The sequence below is a fragment of the Manis pentadactyla genome, chromosome 2 (genome assembly GCF_030020395.1).
Source record: "Manis pentadactyla isolate mManPen7 chromosome 2, mManPen7.hap1, whole genome shotgun sequence".
NCBI lineage: Eukaryota > Metazoa > Chordata > Mammalia > Pholidota > Manidae > Manis > Manis pentadactyla.
The window spans coordinates 48,888,162-48,899,795 of NC_080020.1; the positions used below are offsets into that span (position 1 = coordinate 48,888,162).

General features: G+C 54.1%; 1 protein-coding gene across 2 annotated transcripts; it reads right to left on the reverse strand.

Moving 5' to 3' along the window:
• Positions 1–78: 78 nt before the first annotated feature.
• On the reverse strand, positions 79–9,318 carry SNCB (synuclein beta). 2 transcript variants are annotated; one of them, XM_036884818.2, is made up of 6 exons: positions 8,939–9,318; positions 8,299–8,428; positions 5,433–5,474; positions 5,085–5,203; positions 1,103–1,189; positions 79–723 (listed from the first exon to the last, which is right to left on the reverse strand). In XM_036884818.2, the coding sequence occupies exons 2-6, from the start codon at positions 8,417–8,419 to the stop codon at positions 691–693; spliced, it is 402 nt and encodes a 133-aa protein (XP_036740713.1). In that variant the 5' UTR covers positions 8,420–8,428; positions 8,939–9,318; the 3' UTR covers positions 79–690. The 2 variants fall into 2 exon arrangements, with proteins under 2 accessions (XP_036740713.1, XP_036740712.1); XM_036884817.2 differs by having other exon boundaries at positions 9,045–9,317.
• Positions 9,319–11,634: the final 2,316 nt, after the last annotated feature.

The following is an 11,634-nucleotide window of genomic DNA, read 5'->3' on the forward strand; positions in this document are numbered from 1 at the left end:
GGACCTGGAAGCCCATCGCCATCTCCACCCGCCGCCCAGCGCAGCCCAGCCCACACCTTTTCTGTCCGCGGCGCCGGCTACAGACAGATTGGCTTTATTCAGGGGCACTCGTGGGGCGGCCGGGCCCGCTCGCCCGGGACACGCTCACACGGGGGTTGGGGCACTCTCCATGCCACAATCACGACATATGACGCCCGTGCGGAGCGGGCCGGCTGGAGGAGGGGGCATGGCACAGCCTAACTCCTGGTTTTGGTTAAAAAAAAAAAAAGGGCTCTTGGGGTCGAAGTAAGAGTAGGGTGGAGGGCTCTAGGACTGCCCCGTGACCCCTTCGGAGAGCCTCTGTTTGGGGTTGGGGCGGGGAGTCTTTTCTTTCGGATCTCCGTTTAAAAACACATAGAACATGCTACATTCGCGCAGACATTGGGCGGGAACGGGTAGGGAGGAGGCAACACAGGTGAGGTGAGGCTCCCAGCCTTGGCGGCAGCCCTGACCCCTTATGCGCCACAGGGTTGGACCCGGGCGGGTAGGACAGACAGACAGACACTTAACACAGGCTCCAAGGAGGCGCCTTGGAGCGAAGGAAGATCTCATGTTTGGGGGGAAAGGGGCAGAAGGACAGCCCTGGTTCTGGGGAGGGGGGCGGAGGACAGGGAGTGGATTGTGCTGCTGGTGGCGGGCGGTCCTGGGCCCTTATGCTTCTGGCTCATACTCCTGATACTCCTCCTGCATCAGGGAGATGGGGGTGGAGCAGGGAAGAGCAAAAGGGGAAGGAGTTGGATACACAGTGGGTGGCCCTTGTCCCAAGACCCCTCCTCCTCAAGGAAGAACCATATATGTCCCTCCCCTTGGACAGCGGAGGAACCTGGAAGTTGGGGACAGCTGGGAAGTTCCTGGGCCAGGAACTGGGAAGTTCCTGGGGTCCAGTGTGACGCCCCATCTGTCCTCCCTCCCTGTTGCCACCTCCTGAGGCCTGGGTTCTGGAAAAGGGGAGCCTGAAGCTCCCTGGCCCAACCCTATCTTGCCAGGGATCTCCTACTCCAGCTGGGGATGGTAGCAATCTCCCCAGATGCCCAAAGCCCCACCCAGCCCTGCAGCCCCTCACCTGGGGTGGTTCCTCATAATTCTCTCCAGGCTCCATCAGGGGCTCGATCAGTGGCTCCTCAGCAGCTTCCTGAGCCACTTCCTCTGGCTGTGGGCAGAGAAGGAACAGGGCTTGTGAGGGCAGCTGGGGATGCCCCCCAAATTCCTATCCTGGGAAGATTTTTGCTGACTGGGAGAAGACTAGGCTTTGTTGGCAGTGCAACCAGAATTAATTGTTTATTTGGAGTGCCTTGGAAATGGGATGAAGTTGTGGGGGTGACATTCCTCCAAATCACTACTTGAAGCTGGGGGAATTGAAGGGGAATGGGCAGGGCTCTCCATACCCATCTCCTGAGCACCTGGCAGCCTCCTGAACTTCCATCATTTGTACTGTATGGAATGGAGAAATGGGCAGCACATTCAGTCACCCATTTATCACTGCCTCCCTTGTGTTGGGCTCTGTGCTGGCATTGGGACCCCAGAGATAACCCTGGAGGCTCCTCTGGGCTGGAGGGAGATGGAAGCTCAGGGACAGTACTGGGCAGTGGCTCTGAGCCATTCCCCTGCCACCTTCCAACCATCCCTCCCCCAGGATCCTGCATGGCCTGGTTTCTTCAGCTGTTGCTATTTTAAGATAAGCTGGAAGCAACAGCTCATGGTGTTGCTTGGATGTGTGAGCTAAGACTCTCCCCTCCCCCCTGCATCTGCTGCCTAGCCCAGCAGGCACACAAACTGAGGGCTACCACACATGTGGCAAGCCACCTCCAGGTGAGCACATATATGCAGACAAACATGGGACTGAGCTGACTGCAAACATAGGCACACACAATAAACTGGGGTCCATGCACAGCAGCACAAGGCCACATATGGGCTGGCACCCCTGGGGGAACCTGTAGGCAGAAGGCATGCCACTCACCCACTTCCACATATAACCATTGTCCTTCCCTATGGGTAGAAATAAGAACCTTGGGCTCCTGGAGGCCTGGCATGGAGAAGACCTGCCTTGACCACCTCTACTCTCCAGTTGTCCCAGCCCTATGCAGCTCCTTCACATTATCTGTCTAGGTGGGCCTTGTGGGCACATGAGTTTACCACTCCTGACTGGGCTCATTCCACTCCCCCTATCCATGTACAGACGGGTACACCAAGGCCCAGGGTGTGGAGAAATACTAGTTTGCCCAAAGTCACCCAGTTGTGACCAGAACCCAGGAAAGAAACATAATGTTAGCAATCCTAGCTCAAGCACATTGTCTGGAAACAACCCAAATGTCCACCACCAGTAGAATGGATGTGCGTCCTGCAGTCTGATCACCCAGTGGGTGCTGTACAACAGAATGGAGAATGACAGTGCTTACATGCCACTGCATGGCTGGGTCTCACACTTACTGTGGAGTGAAAGAAACCAGGTACAGAAGAGCATGACCTGCATGATACCATTTATATGAAGTTGAAAACACCCAACTTGTTTGTGGTAATTGAAGTTCAGAAGCAATGGCCCTTGGAGGGGAGGTAGGGCCAGGAAGAAGGTGAGGAGAATAAGGCACCCAAGGTGCATGTGTTAAGATGCCGGCTTTCAGGGCCAGGTGAGTGGGACTCCAAAATGAGTGTCCCCCTGAATTTTGTGCCCCAGACACTCACTCATCTCATTCTAGCCTTGGCCCTGGGCTTAGGGACTGGAAGGGGGTTTTCTGAGGTGCTGATGTTCTTGATCTGGGTGCTGGTTCATGAGGGAGTCCCTTTGTGAAAATTTTATGGGGCTGTGTGCTTTCTGCATATATGTTGTACTTCAATAAAAAGTTCACTTAAAAAACATCCCAGCCTGGTTAGTCACTAGCCATTTGGCATCAGTAAGTCTCTTCATGTCTGATCTCAGATTGGATGGGAAATGAAATGGTGCTTTCTGCTTTATAGGAGTTGGGGGAGGAATCTATGATAATAAATGCAAGCAGGCTGAAGGCAGACACTCAGAAATGTGCATCCTGCGCTTGCACAGGTTCCCCCATGCCTGGTGACCCGAAGGGCTGCTGTTTGGATTTAAATCTATGATCTAGATCTCCCTTGAGACTCCCTAGATCTCCCTATGTCAAAAGTGCTCATAGGAAGAAGGTGGCTGGAGAAAAATGGTTCTGTGCAAAGGCTTCTCATGAACAGCCTTGAGAATGACAGCTTAGGCCCACACCTGCCTCTCTCTGCACCTCAGCTCCCAGCACATGGCCTGGCCGGTGTCAGCACGAAGTGACTCTGGTGACATGAACCTGAGCTTATCCTACCAACCAGCTTCTCAGGGAGGCAGGCAGGACTTGGGATCTTGGGAAAGTCACTTCACTTCTCTGGGCCTCAGTTTCTTCATCTGTAAAATGGGCTAGCTGTGTGCCTTCTTCTTAGAGACACTGTGAAGATTCAGTGAGTTACTCCCTGTAACATGTCTAGAAGAGTGCCTGCCCATACAAGAGATCAATGGATGGGAGCTAACACTGGAAACATAATAAGAAATGGGAAGTCACACAGCTGGTAGAATGCACAGGCAGGACTTGAACCAGAACTTGTGAGTTAAGTCCCAAACTTCTGAGAGGGGAAGGAAGCACAATGTCTGGAATGGAGGTTGTGTGGGGTCTCCTCTTACAGCCCTATAAATATGCTCATGTGGAATGTACACTGATCTCCCAAACCAAATACTGAAGAAGGAGTCCCTCAATGCCCGTGGAGGCAGAGTCTGCCCTTGTATGTGGACATGCTCAGAGGAGTCTGCAGGAGGAATACCTAGGTGGACGTCCAGACCCAGGGTGCGCTGTCACAGTGGCACACTCCTACACACACCTATAGTCACATTAGCCCTTGAGGACAGACTCTGTTGCTCATGTGATCATGGGGCCACCACCTCTCACTGAGCACTCACTGTACAAGCTGGGCTCTTTACATCAGAGGTTCTCAGAGTGTAGTCCCTGCACCTGTAGTAGCAGCATCCCCTGGGTACCTACTGGAAATGTAAATTCTCGGGCCCCACCCCAGACCCACTGAATCAGAAATTTTAGGGATGGGGCCAACAGTCTTTATTTTAATCTGGCCTCCTGGTGATTGTGATGCACACTTGAGCTTTGGGACTCTCTGATAGATATCTCTAATCTATGTAAGAGTCCTACTGTGTTCCTCTCTTGTCCTACAGGCAAAGAATAGAGCTCAGAGGCATGATGAGACCTACCCAAGGTCACACAGACAGGAATTAGTGGATTTGGGATTCAGATCCAGATCTGGGACCCCAGAGCTCACATCTCTGGCCCCGCAGTATGTCCTAATGGAGTGCTGTCTGCATGAACACATGGGTGGGTAGCTGCCACCACTCCCTTGGGGGAACATGCCTGCACAAACGTGTGGTGCACAATTTTCCCCTCCCATATGGCCCAGGCCTGGTCATGCCTGCCTCAGGGTCTTTGTACATGCTGTTCCTACTGCTTGAAATACACTCTTTGCATGCCTTACCTCATCCCTTGGATGTCAGCTCAAATGTTGCCTCCTCAGAGAAGCCCTCCCAACAAAAGTGGCCTCTTACCCCTTGGGTTTCTACCCAACCACCCTGTCTTTTCATCAGAGCCCATGTCCCCATCTGAAATCATCATGCTTATTGATTGGCTTTTTACTATCTTCTCCCACTACATTGTCAGCTCCACAAATGTAGGAACCTATTCATTGTGGGAACCCCTAGAACAATTCCTCTCTGATTTGAAGACTGAATGAAAAGAAATGCATGAGGACATGGTGAAAAGTGGTCTGGGTCATACTCACAAGCAAGATACATCTATACAGCCAGATCTGGGTCACGGTCACAGGGAACACCATGGCCAACACACCTTCATGCAGACACATTGTGAGCTGAATCTAGCAGGGCCCTGAAGAAGTGAGGCAAGATGGCTTGTGCCCTGAGTTGGCTGGGGGAGTGGGGAGCCTGGTTGATGGGCATTCCTGGCATGTGTGGGCATGAATGTGTATGTAGTGAGAGGACAGCTCACCTTCAGATCGGCGGGGAATTCCTCCTTCTTCACCAGGCCTGTGGCTGCTGCGATGTTCCCAGCCCCAGAGAACACAGCTCCTCCCAGATGTGATGCCTGCTCCTTGGTTTTCTCAGCCACTGGAGCAGGGAGAGGATGGGGAAGTGGTTGGGGGCTAGGGTGAAGTAGGCATAGAGGACTACCTCCCCGGTAGTGGGTAGTGTCCCAGTGCCTGCCTTCCCCATGGCGCACACCCCCAGGAAGAGTTGGGGTGCCCTCCTCCGCCCCCGCCTCTCCCCCCACCCAAGTCCTAGCTAGATCATTGGCCCATGGTGAGAGAAAGGGGCTGTGCCAGGGCTGGGCTGGTACCTGAGGCCACTCCTTGTACCACCCCCTCTCGGGTCTTGCTTCCTGCAGGAACAGAAAGAAGCACACTCAAGAGCTCTGAGCTGAGGGAACAGAAGCTCCAGCAAGCATGGTGGTTACAGAGTGGGCGGAGGGACCCAGTTGGCACCCTGGCCTCATCACTGCCTCCTCCGGCCCCAAATCCCACAAGTGCCCCCTTCATCATACACCTACTTCCTCTACTTCCTCAGGACTTCTAGTTCTCCTCCATTGTCGCCCCCACCCCCACTTGATATGATAGGCACACCCCTCTAGTGGGTGCTGCCTGAGTACCAGCACTGTGAAAAGTACTTGAGTTGCCCCATTTCATTTAATCATCTGCTGAGGATGGGAGCAGGCTGGGGTGGCGGTGGGAGTGGGGTGGAGCTATAGGGGGCGCAGAAAGGCTGTGTATTTGGAAAGGTTCCCCAGTGCCTCTGATGTATGGCTGCCCGTCCCCCTACCTGTGTACACTCACATGCCGCCAGCCCCCATTCCATTTCTTCTGAAGACTTCTCCTAACTAGGGTGCAAATCCTTCCTTCTGGCTGAAGTGAAGAGAGTCTTAGGTACAGGATGGTCCTAAGGGTGATTTGCACATTGTGACTAACACCCACGACATGGGCTGGGCCTTCCCATGAGGGCAGTGACTAGGAAGGGCCAGAGGGCCTGAGCTAAGGTGGCAGGGTGGGAGTCTTTAGGGCACTGGTGATCTTCCCTCCCAAGAATTTGTCAACCCACACACAGCTGATAGACCCAGAAATGGGTGTCTGGGTGGCTGGTGGGAGGAGAGGCCAGTGTGGGAAAACAGGATTCTCAGGATGAAGGCCAGCCAGACCCAGAGACAGCAGGGGCTGGGCTGCACACATAAACCCATTCATTCCTCCCACAAACATTTGCGGGTACCTGGCTTGTGCCAGGCCCTGGCCAATGGCTCACTGTCGGGCAGGGGTAAGAGAACAGATATGGTGTCCTGTACCTCAAGTAGTGGGGAGATGACTTCTAGCCTCTAGCGGGTACATGATGTGGGAGGGGGCACTGCCTTGCCCTTGACAAATGGGGAGCAGGTGGATATGCAGAAAGGAGACTCAGGAGGGTATTCCAGGCACAGGGAACCATGCAGCCGAGGCACAGAGATGTGTACATTCAGGGCCTGGATGGAGCACATCAGCACAGTCTATGTGCCCAGAGCACACACAGACTGAGGCAGGACCATGAAGGTGTTGAATGCTAGGCTACAGGGAGCTGAGGCTTTAACATGTAGGAACTGGGGGACATTGGGGCTACCTAGGCAGGGGGAGGAGGTGCCAGTCTAAGGGGAAGGACAGGGGTGAGTGTGTTAGCAGGGAGGCAGTGTCAGGGGTACCAGGGATCCACAGGAGAAAATGGGCTGCAGGAGGAGGCAGGAGGGAGGCCAGAGATGGGGTCCAGCAGGTGTGGGCTCAAGCCTTCTCCCTTGCTCTATCACAGCTGCCCTAGCTCTAGCCACCCTTATCTGGTGGCTATACTAGCTCCCAGTGGGACTCCCTGTAATTTATCCTGAGGCCTGAGGGAACTTTCTGACTGTCAGCCCCTAGCTTACAATCTCTCGAGGCAATTCTAATAATGCTTTGCCCGTCCTAGAAGGGCCCCCTCATGGACTGATGCTTGCCCACCTTCTGATCTCAACTCTTCCCACTGCTTCCTGCCCTCTGCTCTCCAGCCCAGCCTCCTTCAGCCTGTCCCAGGGCTTCTGCACCTGGCTTTTCTGCTCCACACCCCCAGCCTCCACCCCAGCCCCTTATTCTTTGGGGCTCAGCTCAAATGCCACCCTCTTTGGTCACTTTACCAAAGTAGTTCTCATCCCAGTCACTTGATGTGAAAGGGATAGATTTCTGATGTGAAATCCCACTATCAGAATACTCTGTATCACTATCAGGAGAGCCAGCACCTACAGCACATAGTAGGTGGTCAGTAAATACTTTTCAAATTACCACAACCTCAAATATGCCACAATGCTGGGCAAGTGAACCAGCCCTCTGCAGCCTGTATAAGGGATGATTCTGCCCCCTGCACACAAGTAAGCCCTGAATTGTGTCTAGATTCAGTAGATATCAATTTCCTGGCCTTGCCTGTCTTTATGCAAATGACCCTGAAGGCTCCCTCTCCTTTCATACTCATGGTGAGAGATTTTAACCATTTGGCCTTTCTCCTAAAGATAGCTGCCAGCTGAAAGGATGGTGGACTCAGAGGAGAGACAGCAATGGTGGAACCACAGGCACTGGGAGGCAGGAGGACCTGGAGAGAAACTCAGGTGCAAGTAGCTGGAGAGGTGGGCTGGGAAGGAGCCCCAGTAATACAGGTGGGAGAACCGTCAAGGGGATGGGTGGGCCTTGGAGTCCATAGCTCGGCTCAGACTCCAACCTCAGGTTTTATCAGCTGTGTGACCTTGAGCAAGACAGTTGAGCAGCCCCAGTTCCCTTGGTCTGTGAAATGGGCAGGGAACATTAAATGAGTTAATGGATGTTAGGCCATGTCCCACAGGACTTGGGGGAGAGTAAGGGCTCACCAGGTAACTAATGAGAAGAAGAGTAAGAAAAGGAAGGCTGTCTGCTTTGATCACTGCACTGGTCCTGGTCTTGCAGCTGAACACCACCTTCACCAACCCTTACCCCCACTCCCCCTTGGGAAGGTCCCATCACTGACACAGGCTACCTAAAGCTGTCTATGTCCCCAGTGACCCCTGATGACCCGCCCTGTCTGCTGACTCATATTGTCCTGCCCAGACCCCTCCCTCCCTCTAAGGACCCAGGCCCCATTCCCTAGGAGGACACCTGAACCCTGTGGCCCAGGAAACCCTGCCCCTCGCCCACCGACGTAGAGGACGCCCTCCTTGGTCTTCTCTGCGGCCTCGGTGACCCCCTGCTTAGTTTTCTCCGCGGCGGCCACGACGCCTTCCTTGGCCATGGACAAGCCCTTCATGAACACGTCCATCCTGGCGTCCTGGGGAGGGTGAACACACGGGCACGGGTGCGCTGGCCCTGCACCCCTCACCACAGCCCTTCCTGTGGACGCTGTGCCCCCTCCCCTCCCTACTGATTGCTGGCAGCTCAGGATGCTCCTGAGCCCTTCAGGGAACGAAGCTCCCTGCCACCTTACCCTCTCCCCAGCTCAAGGCTATTGGGCCGCAGCGAGTCCTCGCGTCCTTGAAATCTGGGGACGCGGGAGGGGCCACCGCCTCGGTTATCCGGGGCCCTGCAACCTGCAGCCCCGTGGAAACGGTATATTGAGCTTGGCGCGAAGCCCCGAGGCCTGCCTGGACACACATGACAGAGTCACACGGTCATGCACACAAACATACTCCACGGACACGCTCACGTGCATATACAGGACACACAGAAGTCCAAACGCGCACGGACACGCGCACACACGGACACACGGGAGCGGACGCACGTCCACAGGGCCACCCAGGCAGTTGCAGACACACATACCCCGGGGCTCAGTGACACTCACCCACTGCAGACCTCTCTCAGTTGTCCAGCCCCTCCCACACCAGACCAGTCCCCTTTACTTCCCCAGTGCCTTCTCCACCCCCGCGCCCGGAGCGCGACCGCCTCACCTGGGTGCGGGGCGGGGGCTGGGGATGGAGCTGCTGTTGCGTCTGCCGCGGGCGCTAGGCAGTGCTGGGGTGAGCTCAGGGCCCGATGGGAGGTCGAGCCGTGGCCAGGTGCTCAGGTCCGGCTGCAGCAGGCGGGGCGCGGGCCCTGGGCAGGGGCGCAGTACTGTCCGCGCCTTGGGTGCGTCGGCAGCCACCGCTCGCGCCTAGCGCCCAGCTCGCTCACGCGCTCGGACTCCGGCTCCAGCTCGCGCGCTGCGGCAGCTCTGAGCTCAGCGCACCCCCTGGCGGCCGCGCCTCCCCCTCGGCCTGACTGACAGGGGGCGGGGAGGGTGACATCTCCGCTGAGCTCGCTATCCTCCCGGGGCCCGCCAGGGACGCGCCACTGAGGGGCCCCGGGCCGTCAGACTCGCATCGTACCCCCAAGAACCTAGTCTGGTGGGGGAGACGATGCAGCTCGCTGAACAGGGAAGAAATACTGCTGTTGGCTTTGGAGTTCAGACGGGTTTGAATCCCAGGTGTGCTTTTTACTAACTGTGGGACCTTGGATTGCTTCTCAGCTCTCCTTTCTGAATGCCAGCTTCTTTTTTCTGTAAAATGACAGATGATTCATTCAACGAACGTTGATTGAGCGCTTAGACAGGTGCCAGGCAGGTTCTAGGCTGGAGACAGTGGAAAAGGAAAACAAGGACCCTGCTCCTGGGGAGGTTACAGTGATGTATCTGCGTGTGTGCAGCGATGGGACACAGGACAGAAAATAAACGTGTCAGCACTTAAACCTAACAAGGTTATTTCAGCTTGTGAGAAGTGTAATGAAGAGAATAAAATGGTTATGTAACAGAACAACTAGAGGAGGGGTGCTTGAGACAGAGGGGTCAGGGAAGTACTCTGTAACGGGGCGAATGGGAGCAGAGTCCACAGAGAGGCACCAAAGGCAAGAAGGGAAAGATCCATGAGAGGAAGTTGCAAGTACAAAGGCCCTGAGGCAGGACTGTGCTTAGGAACAGATAAACGGCAGTGCAGCTGAAGAGCCAGGAGGGAGGGAGGAGAAGACCACTTTTTTGTGTGATTATGGTGGGGATTGTCAAATGGCCATAGAATGCCAAGCACACATAGACCCTCAGTGGGTGCTATGACAGAATTGTGCCCAAGAAACTGTGGGATCCTGACGGAGGGAACTCTGACGGAGGGTACTCTGACAGTGTAGGAGTTAGGGAAGGCTGTACAGAGGAGGTCACACCTGAGCTGGGCTTCATGGGACAGGTAAGATTTTGTCAGACAGACAGAGAGGAGTATTTTAGGCTGTGGGTATAGCATGGGCAAAGGCACTGTGACTGGAAATGAGGAGAGAGTGACAGGTGATGAAGTGAGGAGGCAGCTATCAGGCAAACTGTGCAGGGCCTGGAAAAGTAATGTTCACAGGTCACTGGTAGAGCTGCGAACTGGCACACTCATTTTGGAAGGCAACTTGGCAATGTTTATCAGAAATATAAATGCATACTCCTTTTGAGCCAACAGTTCCCCTTCCAGGAATTTATCCCTTGGACCTCAATGTGCACAAGCAGACATTTGTGCAAGGACGTTCACTGCAGTGTGGCTTATTGTAGCAAAAAACTGAAAATCACCTAAATGTCCATCTGTGGAGGACTGGCTAGTTAATTGTGGTATATCCACCCAGTGAAATGCTGTATTTCCATTAGAAAGATTGAGCCAGATCCATGTGCAGGGACATGGAAGTGTGTCGAGATATGGTGTGAAGTGAGAGAAGCAAGGTGCCAAGTTGTAATGTGCAGAACTAGTCAACTTTGATATATAGAGAATACATACACACACACAGTAATAAACAGACACACATATAAATATATAAATCCTTATAGCTGGAGAGATGAAGAATACATCTGCAATGACTTCCAAAAAACAATACGTTAACTGTAGTTACCCTTTGCAAATGGGAATCAGGGAGAGAAGCTTTTATATTTCATCACCTTCCTGCTTGGGCTATTAGTTATTTTACCTTGAATAGTATTTTACTTGTATAATTCAAAAAGCTAGCCCAGGGGACATCTGTCATTACTGATAGGCTCTCAGTATTGGAACTGCCCCCTTCCTTTGTGTGGCGGATCCCCCACCATATGACACAGAGCCCGTCTCTCCTTCTAGGAACCGACAATGCTTTCCCAGCCTTCCTTACGGCAAGGACATGTGACCTCAGCCTCACCCACCCAGCCCCAGACTTGGAATCTGAAGCTAGTGCCAGGAAGCAGCAGGAAGGGGGGGAGTCTGCTCTGGTGAGGACGGGTGGTGGTGGTGGTAGCAGCTCTTGTCAGGGCCCATGAGCAGCAGTGACTCTGCACTGTCCATGCCCCACCATGGCATTGGGGGAGTCCTCCTAGGCCTGCTTGGCACTGTGATTTGGGGCATCATTCCAGGCTGTGCGTCTACAAGTGGGCCTTCCTGGAGAGTTTCTGAGCTGCCAGCATTGGATAATAACTTATCTGCTTTAATGAATTAGCCAGAAGTGATTTTTTGTGACTCTCAAGAATCCTAATGGCAGAGTAGGTGATGAAGAAGGGCCTGGTGGGAGGGAGGTAAG

What these genes read in the sequence shown, in the direction of transcription:
- SNCB (XM_036884818.2), bottom strand. Translation starts at nt 8,419, where the DNA reads ATGGACGTGTTCATGAAGGGCTTGTCCATGGCCAAGGAAGGCGTCGTG. An exon ending in GGTACAAGGAGTGGCCTCAG is followed by an intron (nt 5,204 to 5,432) that starts GTACCAGCCCAG and finishes TCCCTGCTCCAG; the next exon opens with TGGCTGAGAAAACCAAGGAG. An exon ending in ATTATGAGGAACCACCCCAG is followed by an intron (nt 724 to 1,102) that starts GTGAGGGGCTGC and finishes TCCCTGATGCAG; the next exon opens with GAGGAGTATCAGGAGTATGA.